Here is a 15,827-nt window from a genome sequence, read left to right as displayed (position 1 = left end):
GTCCCTTCCAGCTCTGTTCTGACTGATTGATTATTCCAGCTGCAGTGATGCTTTCATGGAAAACGACCTGGCAGGACATTGGGTAGGTGATATCATGCTCTTTGCAACTTCCATTTCATTGTGAAAGTCAACACCTGCCAACAACTCAAAATAAGAAACTCTTATTTTCTCCTCCCCGCCTCCAATTCTGCGCTTGGATCTCTACCTTCTCTCTAATGTTGGTTCTTATTTCTGGGTTGTGGCTGTGTGGTGTGGTTTCAGGAAGGCAATCCAGAGAGAAAACAGGAGATATGTTTTGGGGCAGAGGTAGGTTCATACCGGTTCGGCTGAACCGGTAGTGGTTTGGCGGTCCAGGCTTGCCACGCCCCTGGACCAGTTGTCCTAGGCCATAAACCAGCCCGATTCCCGTCTCCAGAGCCCAGGGGAGGTTGTTTTCGCCCTCCCGGAGGGTCAAGAAAAACCTCCAGAGCCCAGGGAGCAGGAGTGAAATTCAGCTGGTTCTGACCAGTTCTGGAGAACCGGTAGCAGGAATTTTGAGTAGTTCAGAGAACCGGCAAATACCACCTCTGACTGGCCCTGCCCCCATCTATTCTCTGCCTCCTGAGTCCCAGCTGTTTGGGAGGAAATTGGGGTTTTACAGTATCCTTCCCCTGGAGTGGGGAGGGAAGGGAGATTTTGCAATATTGTTCCTCTGCCATGCCCACTAAGCCACGGCAACACAGAACCATAGTAAAAAAAATTGAATTTCACCACTGCGGAGGAGGGTGAAAACACCCTCACCGGTCGTGGTGCAGGAGGCCAACTAGACCGCGCCCACCATGGCCACGCCCACCCAGCAACCGGGCAGAGAACCCCTTGCTAAAATTTTCAAAGCCCCACCCCCCCTTCCCGGGGGGCGCAGGTGTCCCCAGCTTGTGCGAACAGTTCTTTTTCCATTACAGCCGATGAAAGTAACCGTGATTTGATCAAACCAAAACCAAACCAAAACAGGAAAAAAGAAAAAGGAAACCGTATGAAAATCAGAAGCGGGAAAGAGAGAAAAAGGCAGAACTCTCCAATCTCCAGAAATGGGCAGACAAACCCTCTTGGTTCGAAGGGCCTTTCTTTTTCCGTGACATTCCTTCGGAGCAAACTCTCGGTTCCTCCTCGTGAGGACAAAGATGGGAGGAGAGGCAGCCGTGGCCCTTCTTGGTTTTCTTCCCCCCCACCCAGCCCAACAACGGTGGGACTTCCGGTGGGCAGAGAGACCAATCCTCCCTTGGCGCAGCTTCTGAAAGAACCCTGGGCTCCGTTCAGCCCGGGGATGGCGTGCCCTCAAAGCAGCAAAGCATGATGGAGGTGAAGCACCCCAAAGTTATTCCTGCTCAGTTCACGGAGCAGGCAGTGGTACATTCTGGCGGCCACCAAAACAAGGACCTGCAGACCAACGGGGACTCCCCCCTGAAGACTCCCTGCCTTTCGGGGAGTCCTTCTTAAAACATGTCCCTCAAAAATCCTTGTGGACTAGTTCCTTGGTGTCGGGAGGTGAGGCAGGTGAGGCTCAGAGGCTTCGACGTGTCTTCGGGAGGCCCTCCTTGGCAGCCAGTTGGAAACTTGCACTTGATGAAAAACTGAACTGAGGCACGGCTTGGTTTTTGTGTTTGTGTTTGTTTGTGTGTGTGTGTGTGTGTCAGTGTTCTTTTTTGTTCGTCTGTTTGTGTCAATCCCTCCTGGAAAGTCCTCTAAGTGGGCGGGCAGTTCTCAGCTGTCTATGCTCATGAGAGTTATAACTTGTTCAAGTTTGTAGGTGAGTTTCTGCTTGCCGACTTGGTCGTCCTGATCGAGGGCTCCAAGGATCTGCGTGAAAGGGAGAAAGGAGACAGGTTGTTAGTGTCCCGGGGACTTGCGTCGTCCTGCACATGCGCAGAGGCAAAAGACAAGATGCAAAGGAAGCAAAAGAATCACACTCCCAATCTTGCTTGCAAGCCGGGAACACTGGAGCTGTGTCGTTTTTTTTTGCTTCTTGCCTTCCTACATTAAAAGAAACCCACTTTCTGGCAGCTGGCTTCTATATCCATTTCTTCTCAATGTCTGTGGTGTGTCCCAGCTGGGAACAAACCAGGGAAATTTCTTCCAGCAGCAGAAACAGTTGGGCTTGTCTAGATGTTTCAATAGGTTAATTTGTTCTTTACAGGGTGCTGTCATTTTTCCAGACTTCCGTTCTTTTGGACCGGTTCAGGGGCCTGGCCAGCCGAATCAATACCTACTCGGCCGAACTGGGCCAAAGCAGGAGGAACCCACCTCTGGTTCAGCCGAAAGGAACCACCAAAGGGATGGCCTTCCACACGATCTCTTAAAAGTCCATAAGCATAAGCTGTAAGGAAGAGGTGTCGAACTCAAGGCCCATGGGTCAAATCTGGCCTGCAGGACGCTTAAATCTGGCCCGTTTTCAGCCTCCCCGGCCTCCAGTAGCATTCTGCTGGGCAAAAATGGACCTCACGGGGCCTCAGTGTGCCCTGTTTTGGTTGGCAAAGTGGTGCCGGCAGCCGTTCAGGCTGAAAACGGGGCAGAGGGGTCTGCATGTGCCCCCCCCCCCCGCACTCCATTTTGGCCAGCGGGTTGCTGCAGGAGGCATCCGTCCTGTTTGTCCCCCCTGCTGGCCCGTGGAGGAGAACTACAATGCTGATCCAGCCCTCGAATAAAACAGGTTTGACACCCCTGCTGTAGGAGAAGGAGAGGCCGGGTCTGAAGGAGGAGTCAAGAGAGGAACCAGCCTAGAATCGTTACGTTCTCACAAGCGGTTCATCAACAAAACAGATCATGGCATCCCACTTTAGCTGCATTTGCACAAGATTTAATGTTAGTCTGCTTCTTTGGTGTTACAAACCTAGTTTGTTTATTTAGCTTAGGTGACGATTTTTTTATCTCTAACACGCTTGACCTGGTTTGTATGAGTTCACTTTGGAGGTGGAAAAAACAGATTAAATTACACACTGACCCTATGAGCTGGGTTGATAGGATATGCTAAACTATCGAAATCACACACACACACACACACGCAAAACAGAACCCTTAACCTATGGTAACATTATTTAAATTTAGTTTTTGGGCAAATGCTTAAACATGCCGTCATGATCGATCTAATGAAGTAGACTGCAATCCAATTAAGCAGGGATGAATAGCACTAGCAATTGCCCTTAGACCAATGTACCACTTCAAAGTCCTTTCCAAACCTCTCTAAGCGGTTTATAGAGTCAGGCTCTAGCCCCCAGCAATCTGGGCCCTCAGAAGGATGGAAGGCTGAGTCAACTTTGGGATGGTCAGGATCGAACTGCTGGCAGTGGACGGAGTCAACCTGAAATGCTGCATTCTAACCACTGTTAGAATGGTCAGAATGTCTCTCTAAGATGTATCCATCCATCCATCCATCCATCCATCCATCCATCCATCCATCCATCCATTCATCCCTACCCACCCACCTACCTGCCCACAAAACTCCAGGCCTGCCTTCCTTCCTTCCTTCCTTCCTTCCTTCCTTCCTTCCTTCCTTCCTTCCTTCCTTCCTTCCTTCCATCCATCCATCCATCCCTACCCACCCACCCACCCACCCATCTACCTACAAAATTCCAGGCCTTCCTTCCTTCCTTCCTTCCTTCCTTCCTTCCTTCCTTCCTTCCTTCCACTCATCCCTACCCACCCACCTACCTGCCTACAAAATTCCAGGCCTTCCTTCCTTCCTTCCTTCCTTCCTTCCTTCCTTCCTTCCTTCCTTCCTTCCTTCCTTCCATCCATCCCTCCCTACCCACCCACCCATCTACCTACAAAATTCCAGGCCTTCCTTCCTTCCTTCCTTCCTTCCTTCCTTCCTTCCTTCCTTCCTTCCTTCCTTCCATCCATCCTTCCTTCCTTCCTTCCATCCATCCATCCATCCATCCATCCATCCATCCATCCATTCATCCACCTATTCATTCATCCATCCATACCTACCTACCTACCTACCTAAATACATCCAAATTCCAGGCCTCCCTCCCTCCCTTCTTTCCATCCATCCCCACCCACCTACCTACCTACAACATTCCAGGCCTTCCTTCCTTTCTCCCTCCCTCCCTTCCTTCTATCCATCCATCCATCCATGCATCCATCCATCCATGAGTCAGACTTGATGATCCCCAAGGTCCCTTCCAACTCTTACAGTCTAGATCAGTCTTCTTTAAGATGGGTGGACTTCCACTCCCAGAATTCCCCCCCAGGCAGCCATGTTAAGTCCCCCCATCTAAATGGCTGAGGTAGAGAAACGCTATTCCGGATGACTTCCATGGAGCGATTCGCAGACCCGGCTGCCTGTCATCCAAAGATAAGCCAATGGCAAAGCCCAACTGTCCTCTGGCTTTTACTTCCCAGAGCCTTAAGACGTCCATAAAACGGGCTGAAGGCCACCACTAAAGGTTAGTTCACCCTTTGGCCCATGCGACCCTCCCTGGACCAGGCTCACCTCTTCGCTGTACTTGCCCACATACGAGTAGATCTCAGAGAGCGCACTCATGGTGTTGAACTCGTTCATGTGCATGCGCGATTGCTCGGCTAGATAAGCATTCATATCCTGGTCGCTAATAGCTGGCATCTTGCCGATATCTGAGTAGTACCTAGAGGGGAATGAAGCAGAAAGGGTAAGAATCCTGCAAAAAAGGCTAGATGTACAGATAAAAGAATATAAAGAATGGTACGGTGGCCTAGAGGTGGCGCTCTCGTCTTGCAATCAGGAGGCAGAGAGTTCAATCCTAGGTTGAGGCAGATATTTCTCTCTCTGGGCACAATGAGGATATATCTGCTGAAGAAAACTCCGCATTGGCAACAGGTATGGCATCCGGCCAGTAAACAACATTTAGCTCCATTCAGTTGCCCCGACTCCACTCCACAAGGGATTATGGGGTTGTTAAAAGAAGATGATGATCTTGATTAATAGACAAGAGTGGTGCGGTGGCCTAGAGGTGGCGCTCTGGCCTCACCATCGGGAGGCTGTGAGTTCGATCCTAGGTAGAGGCAGATATTTCTCTCTCTCTGGGCACAATGAGGATATATCTGCTGAAGAAAACTCCGCATTGGCAAGAGGAAGGGCATCAGGCCATTAAAAGACTTTGCTAGTTCCATTCGGTTCTCTAGACTGCACCCCACTTGTTTAATTGTTCTCACTGTCAGGAAATTTCTCCCTACTTCTAGGTTGCTTCTCTCTTTGTTTAGTTCCCATCCATTGTTTTTTGTCCTGCCTTCAGCTACTTTGGAACGCGCCTCCCCTCCCCTACTCCTTCTTTTCTCTAGACTAGCCAAACCCAAATCCCGGAGCCTTTCTTCACGTGTTTTAATCTCCAGGTCTTTATTCCTCTTCGTTGCTCTTTTCTGCACTTTGCCCAAAGTCTCAGCATCTTTTTTGTAACAGGGATGCCATATTCCAGGTGTGGCCTTACTAAGGATGTATAAAGTGGTAGTAATACTTCAGGTGGTTTTGATTCTTTGTCAAGCATTTTTATTTTTTATTCTCTTGCATACCATTTTAAGTATACATTCAGCTAATTGTGATTCTTCTTTACATTTGTCATTCTTGTACATTTATTATTTCATTTAATAGGTTATAATATACAATTTGGGTTGCTTTATTTATCATCCCTTCCTCTTGTTAACACCACCTTATTTTCCCTTTCTTTTCTCCCTCCCTCCCTTCTCTACTTTCTTCCTTCCTCCCCTTCCCCTTATCTCTCCCCTACTCCTCTTTTCCTCCTCTACTTCCCCTATGCCTCTCTTCCTCCTCTCCTTCCCCCTATCTCTCCCCTACTCCTCTCTTCCTCCTCTCCTTCCCCTTATCTCTCCCCTACTCCTCTCTTCTTCCTCTCCTTCCCCTTGTCTCTCCCCTACTCCTCTCTTCCTCTTCTCCTTCCCTCTCCCCTACTCCTCTCTTCCTCCCCTCATTCCCCTTCCTTCTTCCCTTACCTTTCTCCTCCTCCTCCTCTTCCCCTTCCTACCCTCTCTCCTTCTCTTTCTCCCCCTTCCATCCTCCTTTCCTTACCTCTTTCTTCTTTCCCCCATCTTCCTTTTATTCTCTCCTCCTCTCACGTGATTTTGATTCTACGCCTCTGTTTATACAACACAGAATTGTATTGGCTTTTTGGCTGCTGCCACACACAGCTAGCTAATATTTAAGTGATCCTCCACTGGGACTCCAGGGTCCTTCTTGCAGTTACTCCTGGGAGATCATAGAAACTCACGGCGGTATTTATTAAGTGTACACTGTATGTGCCAGTTTTGGACACTACCAGCCAGGCCACGGCGCAAGGGTTAGAGGACACTGTAACTAGCATACAGGTAGTCCTCGACTTACAAAAGTTCGTTTAGTGACCGTTCAAAGTTACAGCGGCACTGAAAAAAAGTGCTTTATGACCGTTTTTCACAGTTAAAACCTTTGTTATGTCCCCATGATGCTGTGATCCAAATTCAGTCGCATGAGAACTGGTTTGTATTTATGACCGTTGCTGTGTCCCGGGGTCGCATGATCTCCTTTTGCGACCTTCTGACCGGCAAAGTCAAGAGGGAAGATGGATTCACTTAACAACCGGGCTACTAACTTAAGAATGGCAGTGATTCACTTAACAAGGGTGGCCAGAATGGAAGTCAAGTGGGGCAAAACTCACTTCATAAATGTCTCGCCTAACGACAGAAATTCTGGGCTCAATTGTGGTCGTTAATTGGAGGACGACCTGTACTTCTCAGAGGCAAGAAGCAACCATAGTTAGCCCTCAACTTACAGTCACTCATTTAGCCATCATTCAAAGTTAAAATGGCGCCGTAAAAAGTGACTCACAACCAGTTTCATGCCCTTACAACTGTTACAGAATCCTCACACCATCATGTCCTTTTAATGATCCCTTGCAGGGTGGAGTCTGGGCAACTGAATGAGCTGAATGTTATTTACTGGCCGGATGCCCTTCCCTGTCACCAGTGCTGAGTTTTGTTCAGCAGATATATTCTCATTGTGCCCAGAGAGAGAAATACCTCCCTCTACCTAGGATTGAATTTACAGCCTCCTGATGGTGAGGCGAGAGCTCCGCACCCCTCACAGAATCCCCACATCATGTGATCAAAATTCGGGCATATTGACAACTAGCATGTATCTACAACAGTTGTAGCCTTGCTAGGGGTCCCATGGTCTCCATCTGCGGCCTTCCCAGCCAGCTTCCGACAAGCAGAGTCAAGGGCGGGAATATGGATTCACTTAATGACCGTATGATTCACTTAACAACCATGGTGATTCACTTAACGACTGTGGCAAAAAGGGTCGTAAAACCGGGCACTGCTCCCTTAACACTGGCCTTGCTCCGCCATGAAAATTCTAGTCCCACTTTTGGGGGTAATTCGAGAGCTTACCTGTACAGAAACTGTGGGGAATTTAATAAGCGGGCTTGAGAAGTCAGTCGGTGCCTCGTCTGAGTTGCAACACATCGTTGCAACTAAGAGGGCTTTGACACCACCCCAATGCAGTGTGAAGATTTATGCGCAGAGACCTGGGCTTTTTCAGGTGGCAGCTATTGGGGGGGGGGGTTCCCCCCTTGCTTCTCCCCAGCTTTTAAAGTATGTTTGGGCCATGGAGGATAGGATTTACAGAAGGTAATCAGTCACTGTCACTAGCAGCTGCACTCTGCTGTCAACTGGTTAATTAGACGCCGTCATTTACATTTTTAATTCCTGCAATCTGACACTTCGCACGCGTGACGAGAAATAGCCCGACGTGTGCCTCCCGTCGGCTGCCGGCATCCGGAATTTGGAACATTCGCAGAGAGAGAATGGGGGGGCGGGGGGGGGGGAAAGCAGGCGCTAAAACACACAGCCGGTATCCTGCAAAGCCACCTCGGTCACTTGCGGTATTTCGCACCCGTGTTCGGTTCCTACCCTGAAGAGTTCACATTCGTCCAGTGGGCAGCCCTGCTGAAGTGACTTTAGAATATAGATGACCAATTTATTACCTCTCTCTAATTTCAGTACAGGTAGTCCTCGACTTACGACTACAACTGAGCCCGATATATACGGGAGACAGTTGTTTAAGTGAGTGGGTTGGGCTGAGAGAGAGGGACTGGCCCAAAATCAACCAGCTGGCTTTCATGCCTAAGGCAGAACTAGAACTCACCGTCTCCTGGTGATTTGTCCAAAGTCATCATCGGCTTTCATGTCTAAGGCAGGACTAGAACTTACTGTCTCCTGGTGATTGGGCCAAAGTCACCCAGCCAGCTTTCATGCCTGACGAGACTAGAACTCACTGACTCCTAGTGATTAGTTCAAAGTCCCCCAGCCAGCTTCCATGCCTAAGACATGGAAGTCCTTCGGGGTCTTTTTGTGGGGGTCGGAGGGGGTCAGAAATTCCGACTTGGGGTCTGTTTCAGCCTCCTGGGGCTTTGGGCGAAGGCTGGAGGGAAGAGCCGCTGGTGGGGAAGAGCCGGAGGGCCTCGTTCCAGTGGGACTGCATCATGGCCTGGAACTGGCTGACCATCTCAGCCCTCTGAGCCTCCAGGCGCCGGTCCCTGGCCTTGCACTCCCGCAGGCCTTCCCTCTGCTTGGAAAGCCCATGCTCCTAGTCCTCAGTGAGGTGCTTCTGCTGAGCCTCCTTCTTGGCCAGATCCAATTTGAACTGAGCTCTTTTGCCAACTCTTTCTCACGGTGGCTGCTTAGCTCCAGCAACTGCTTCCTGTTGGGGCCCTAAGGAGCCCGGGCGGGCAGGCGAGGAGTGGCAAGTAGAGGCTGGCGAGGCGCCCCTCGATATGAGTGACAAACTCTGAAGCAGAAAACACTTAATCAAGAAACAACCAAGCACAAAATCACATCCCCCAAAACACTGGCAGGAAAAGCTACTGTAAATAAACAGGGAGCAAACCCTGCGCTCTCTTGCACTGATGACGTTACCTAGTCGGGCAATGAAACACATACCAACAACCAACCAAGCTCAGAGAGCATAAAGAACTCCAGCGTTCAATAGCCAGCTATTTTCTTCTTTTGGAATGGGTGAATGTGTTTGTCTGTTGTAGGTTGAAAACCCAGAGTCCCCAAAGAGCGTTGGAGGTTGCAAGCAAGGACAGAGACGTTGTTGTTAGTCGCAAAGTTGTGTCCGACCCATCGCGACCCCATGGACAACATTCCTCCAGGCCTTCCTGTCCTCTCCCATCCTCTGGAGTCCATTGAAGCTCACGCCGACTGCTTCGGTGACTCCATCCAGCCCCCTCCTTCTCTGCCGTCCCCTTCTTCTTCTTTTGCCCTCCATCTTTCCCAGCATGAGGCTCTTCTCCAGGGGTCCTTCTTCCTTCTCATTAGGTGGCCAAAGTCTTTGAGTTTCCTCTTCAGGATCTGGCCTTCTAAAGAGCAGCCAGGGTGGATCTCCTCTAGGACTGACCGGTTGGATGGCCTTGCAGTCCAAGGGACTCAATGCAGGAGTCTTCTCCAGCACCAGAGTTCAAAGGCCTTTCATTTTTTGGCGCTCAGCCTTCCTTATGGTCCAACTTTCACAGCCATCCATTGCAAATGGGAACTTAAGGTCCTCCAAAATGACCTGCTGAAAGGCATCTGTGCACTTTATAAATATTCCATGGCTCGCCGTCCTGCTGAGCCGAACATGAGTACGCGCGCGGGGATTATACCCAATTAAAAATGAATGAAGCTTGTGCAAGAAAACCAACAGTGACATAACCCACTCTGGGTCGGCGGGCTCTCCGTTCTGAACTGTTTGTGAAGGCTCAAGGCGCTCAGTTACACCAGAACCAACCCAAATGGATCCTTTCCCGTTTTAACTTCCCTCCTGGGAGAGAAATACAAATTGAACGAGTCGACTGACTGTCGAAACCTGGTTTACTTTCAGCCTGTTGCAGAGTACTGACCGCAGGATAGTCTGGAACGCTTGCCAAATTCAAGACAATCTATGATAAGGGGTGGTGTGTGTGTGTGTGTGTGTGTGTGTGTGTGTGTGTGGTGTGTGTGTGTGTGTTTTGCAGCCTGTAACAAGAGAGCCCTTAACCTAACCATCTTTCAAACAGAAGGCAAGGCAGAGCGATGGGTTCTCGCTCTGAGGTGCAAAGCTGATGTCATATCGCAAAATGCTCGCTCAGCATCTCTAAGCCGACTTCTCCAGTCCTGCCTGGGTGGTTTTAGAATTAAAGGACCCCCCAACAAATTCAAGCTAATTCAAATTCAAGTCTAGCCTGTTGGCCAAAAGATGCCTGTTCCCAGTGTGCGCATGCGCAGAGCTGCCAGAAGAAAAGAACAACTCAGAAATGAGGGTCGACTTGGGAGTAAAGCCACAGGTGGATGGTGAATGGCCCCTCCCATAGGAAATAAAAGAGGAGCGAAAGGGGAGGGGGCTTTTGCAGGAAACAATTTGTTCGTTCATTCATTCGTTTCAGGAGTGTGAAGATCTGTCCGTGAATCAGTGAGACTCTCTGCCCAGCCTTTCCTTGCATAGCACCTCATTTGGAAAATATTTACATGGCAGCTTTCCAAGCTAGATAAGGTCTGTGGTCATAAATACTTCTTTGAAAGTCTGTTTACCAGGCCTTGGCTGAATGGGAATGAGAGGAACCCCAAATTCGTTTCATAAAAGGGGTTTTGTCACGACCAGGAATCTGCTTCGCGCTTTTTGGGGAAGCCTCAGTCAGAACCTTTCAGCCCTGACCGTTTCTGCTGCATCCTTTTTCTCTTCTGCTCTTCCCTCCTGCTCCAGTCATAACTCAGGTGCGCTCACATCCTGGGTGACAACCAGCAAGAGGCAGCCCTGGTGAAGCTCTTCCAATATCAACCTCGAATGCCATCCGGGATGGGATGACAGATTCATTTGCAAAGGGCTGGCTCTGGGCGCCTGCTCCTGTCAAGAGGCTGGGAGACACATCCATTACTCTGGACCCATCAAGCTTCCCCTGGGGGGGGGGAGGGGGGGCTGGAGGACACAAGGTGGCTTTGACAGATCTATTTTCCGCGTTTGTGAAATTGCCGTATTTTTCAGACTATAAGACGCACCGGTGTATAAGACGCACCAAGATTTCGAAGAGGTAAGTAAGAGCCTCAGTTTTCGTGAAAAACGGCCCATTTTTCGCCCGTTTTTTCGCAAAAACGGGGACATTTTTGTCTTTCCCTAGCCCTGCTGAAGCCTGCAGAGTGCTGCTGGGGGCTGAGGCAAAACAAAAAGCCTCCATTTTTGCGAAAAACAGGCCGTTTTTCATGAACACTGAAGCTTTTTTTCTTACTTAGCTCTTCAAAATCTTGGTGCGGCTTATACACCGGTGCGTCTTATAGTCTGAAAAATACGACAATTTCACAAACGCGGAAAATAGATCTGTCAAAGCCACCTTGTGTCCTCCAGCCTCCCCGCCCCCCCAGGGGAAGCTTGATGGTTCCAGAGTAATGGATGTGTCATTTGCAAAAATGGGATGCGGGGGGGGGGAGAGCTTTGGGAGGCCAAAAATGGCAGTATTCGGTGTATAAGACGCACCAGCATTTCCACACTCTTTTAGAAGGGAAAATGTGCATCTTATACTCCAAAAAATACGGTAACTCCCCTGGTTAGGGAGGCCTCTTAAATGGCCCACTGCGCTCCGGGCAAGATCTGGGATATTTTTCCCTTGGAGAATACTATGTTTCCTTGAAAATAAGACAGGGTCTTATTTTCTTTTGACCCCCCCGAAATAAGCGCTTGGCCTTATTTTCGGGGAGGCCTTATTATTTTTGAGGTGCAGGAGGCGGTGAGCATGGCCACCTCATGGCTGCTGCTGTGTTGCAATATGTTCAAGGGGGGCTTTTTTTCGGGGGAGGGCTTATTTTAGCGCATGTGCACCAAAGTCTGATTGGGCTTATTATCCGGGGAGTTCTTATTTTCGGGGAAACAGGGTGTTTATGTCGGGCCTGGAAGCCATCTTTTGCTTTGGGCCTTCAGGCCTGTCGCAATTAATGCTGTGGGGAAATGGGAGGGGGGATTACATGGAATATGGGAAATATATAGTCAAAATAACATTCTTTTCTCAGAGAGTCAAGGACACCTTGCCCTGCAGCTGTGATGGTGTGACTGGGAGGCATCTCCAGTTTTGGACGGTGCCCGATTGGACCATGGGACGGACATGTGGGTGCTGGGCAGGGGCTTGGATGTTCGTTTGGGTGGGGAAAACCTGGAAACTTTCAGATTTGGGGTTTCCCAAATGTGCCAATATGACCTCTCTAATAAAATGGAACTTTGGGGAAACTCAAGCCTCGGAGTCTTCTTTCATTTAGGGGTGTTACTTGGGACATTGGCATTTTATTTATTTATTTATTAACTTTATACGCTGCCTATCTTGCCATCCAGAAACTCTAGGTGGGTTCCAACAAGGGTGAAATAATATAAAACATTAAATAACAATAAATATTAATGTTCAAATTAACTGAGACATCTAAGGGAGGAAGCCATATGCAACAAGGTTTAATGAAAAGAAGGAGTAGAGGGTGACAAGATAGCAATGTTCCGATATCTAAGGAATTAAGAAGCGGGGGTCAAGCTATTCTCCAAAGCACTTGAGAGCTGATCAAGACGTAATGAATGGGAAGTTATCAAGGAAAGATCCATTTCGACCAGAATAGAGCTGGAAGGGACCTTGGAGGACTTCTAGCCCAACTCCCTGCTCAAGCGAGAGATCTTACACCATTTCAGACAGGTGGCTATCCAGTCTCTTCTTAAACCCCCCCCCCTCCCCCAGTGATGAAGCCACCACAACTTCTGGAGACAAGCTGTTCCACTGGTTAACTGTCCCCCCTGTTAGGATGTTCTTCCTTAATTCCAAGTTGCTTCTCTCCTTGATTAGTTTCCTTCCTTCTTTCCTTCCCATCTCTTCCTTCCTTCCCATTACTTCCTTCCCATCACTTCCTTCCTTCCCATCACTTCCTTCCTCCCTTCCTCCCTTCTTTCCTTACTATCTCTTCCTTCCTTCCCATCCTTCCTTCCATACTTCCCATCACTTCCTTCCTTCCCATCACTTCCTTCCTCCCTTCCTTCCTTACTATCTCTTCCTTCCCATCCTTCCTTCCATCCTTCCCATCACTTCCTTCCTTCCCATCACTTCCTTCCTTCCTTCCTTCCTTCCTTCCTTCCTTCCTTCCTTCCTTCCTATCTCTTCCTTCCTTCCCATCCTTCCTTCCATCCTTCCCATCTCTTCCTTCCTTCCCATCCTTCCTTCCATCCTTCCCATCACTTCCTTCCTTCCTTTCCTCCCTCCCTCCCTGACTCATATAATCCTAAAGTTAGAAGGGATAAGAGAGGTCTTCTAGTCCAGCCTCCTCCTCAAGCATAAACCATTTCAGATGAATGACTGTCCAGTCTCTTCTTAAAAAAAAAACACCCAGTGATGAAGCAACCACAACTTCTGGTGGCAAGCTGTTCCACTGGTTAATTGTCCTCAGGACGTTTTCTCCTCCATTCCAGGTGTCTTCTCTCCTTGATTAGTTTCCCCCCATTGCTTTTTTGTCCTGCCTTCAGGTTCTTTGGAGAATAAGTTGACCCCTTCCTCTATGGGGCAGCCCCTACTGGAAGGCTGCTATCATGTTCTCCCTTAGTCCTTCTTTTTTTTCTACACCGGCCCTCTCCAAATCCTGCAACCGTTCTTCCTACGTTTTAGACTCCAGGCCTTTGATCATCTTAGCTTGCTCTTCTCTGCACTTTGACAACTGGTTGCCAAAAAAGTTTTGCAAAACAACTTTGCAAGTGAGCTCAGGCACTCCGAGAGGTTGCAGGCCAACTCCCGGCGCATGGAGTCACCTGCGCGTCTGCACCAACGAGGAAATCTTGCCTGGCTTTTACTTCTTTTTGACAGCTCATCAAAATGCAAAAAAAAAAAAAACCCTTCATTAATCATCATCGCCTCTCCGTGCTCTAATCTTCCAGGGTGGTCTGTTTTTTGGGGGGTTTTTTTGCCGCTGTGGCATGGAGCTAATTGCCTTACTAGAGCCTTTGGGGGGGGGGGTGGCTACCGCTGCTCGTTACAAAGCTCGTTAATAATCGTTTAGCATATGAAACACGGGTAATGAGACCATGTGTTGCAGACAGAAGATGGCAATTACAGGAATGACATAATTACGCAAACCGTTCGGGGGCAGGGGGCACCAAAGTCTTCCAACAGAAGAACCTCAGCCCAAAGAAAACTCATGTCAGGCCCTGCAGCCATCTTTTCTTTGGGGTCTTTAGCCTGCCGCACTTTCTATCATTCTACTGTGCATTTTCTATTGTGGGGAAATGGGAGGGGAGATTGTACGGAGTTAGATGATACGTAGCCATAACGACGTTCTTTCTAGAAAGCCAAGGTCATCTTTTGTCCTCTACACCTCTGAGCCTGACCGGAACTGGATGGGTGGAAGCTGCCATCATGGCAGTGGGAGATTGGACCATGGGATGGACTTGTGGGTGTGGGGGGGCAAGATCTTGAACTTTCAACTGGGTGGGGAAAACCGGGAAGCCTTCAGATTTGGCTTTTTGCCAGATGTGCCAACGTGGCTCTCTTCATCAATTGGAACTTGGAGGAATCCTTTGCCTTGGACTCTTGATTTAATTTTGGATGCTATTTGGAGCCCTGACAACTCAACCGTGGGACGGTGGGACTTTGTTATGCCAACTTGATGTGGGGTTCGTCCACTGATTCAAACACATCTGGCAGGAGACAATGGGGCTGACGCCCACATTGCTAAGGATATAAACGTTGGACATTTTAGCCCAAGGGTTCTATTATACCACTTTAGGATGTCGTGAGAAGGAAAGGCTTTGACTTGAAGATGAAAGAAGGGAAGAAAGGATGGCAATAATGTTTTTCCCCCCCAGCAGATGGTCGTCCTACTTTCAGTTAAAGTAGAACTGACATCAGTTCTCCAGATCAATGGAACTCGTGGCATCTAAGCCTAAAAGAACTCTGAATTTGCTCACAGGGGGGAGAGAGAAATGTGGGGCCCTGGGTGGTCTATGAGCTTGGCTGGTGTTTTGGCAGATGTTTCGTGACCCAACTAGCCAACATCATCAGTCTAGAAGTGAGCGGGGTTGAAGGAAGAGGAGGAAGAGAAGAAGAGAAGAAGAAGGAATGGAGGAGGAGGAGGAGGAGGAGGAGGAGGAGGAGGAGGAGGAGGAGGAGGAGGAAGAAGAAGAAGGAGAAGGAGAAGGAGAAGGAGAAGGAGAAGGAGAAGGAGAAGGAGAAGGAGAAGGAGAAGAAGAAGAAGAAGAAGAAGAAGAAGAAGAAGAAGAAGAAGAAGAAGAAGAAGAAGAAGAAGAGGAAGAAGAGCTGCACGATCGTTGGTGCTCTCTGAGCTTGATCATTTTCTTGCAGATGTTTCATGACCCAACTAGGTAACATCATCAGTCTAGAAGTGAGTGGGCTTGGAGGAGGAGGAAGAGGAAGATGAGGAAGAGGAGAGGAAGAAGAAAGGAGGAGGAATGGAGGAGGAGGAGGCCAATTAGTTTTGCAAGGCCAAACGGAGCACAGAGTCAAATGGAGCTTCAGAGTTTAAACCGACCAGAACGAACAAAATTGCTTCCTGCAAAGGCTCACGTGCCTTTGCTCCTCTTTTATGTCCTATGGGAGGGGCCAATCATCTCCAAGCGTTACTCCCGAGTCGCCCTTTTTGTCTTAACTGTTCTTGCCTTCTGGCAGCTCTGCTCGTATGCGCACTGGGAACAGGCTCCCCCTGTTCCTCTTCCTCAACTGATGTCAGACTCTGGAGGCTCTGGAGGCAGCACATAACTCCCAGATGGCCTTGGTCCCCTCTCTGCCTCTGACCCAGAGCTCTTGTCTGAGCCTTCCCCAGACTCCAGGACTGGTCCATGTACA

The 15,827-nt window shown here is 49.0% G+C and overlaps 1 protein-coding gene across 1 annotated transcript in view; it reads right to left on the bottom strand.

Moving 5' to 3' along the window:
• Positions 1-714: 714 nt before the first annotated feature.
• Positions 715-15,827, bottom strand: part of PLXNA4 (plexin A4) — a 397,694-nt gene continuing 382,581 nt past the window's right edge. Inside the window, exons 31-32 of the mRNA XM_081957639.1 lie at positions 4,472-4,622; positions 715-1,836 (exon numbers count right to left, since the gene is read on the bottom strand). Of these exons, the coding sequence (XP_081813765.1) occupies positions 1,741-1,836; positions 4,472-4,622 (247 nt within the window). The 3' untranslated portion in view covers positions 715-1,740. The remainder of the gene's footprint in view (positions 1,837-4,471; positions 4,623-15,827) is intronic.

Source organism: Natrix helvetica (genome assembly GCF_964273705.1).
Source record: "Natrix helvetica genome assembly, chromosome: 6".
NCBI lineage: Eukaryota > Metazoa > Chordata > Lepidosauria > Squamata > Natricidae > Natrix > Natrix helvetica.
The sequence above is the reverse complement of the archived record's forward strand: the minus strand, read 5'-3'. Positions and strand labels throughout refer to the sequence as shown.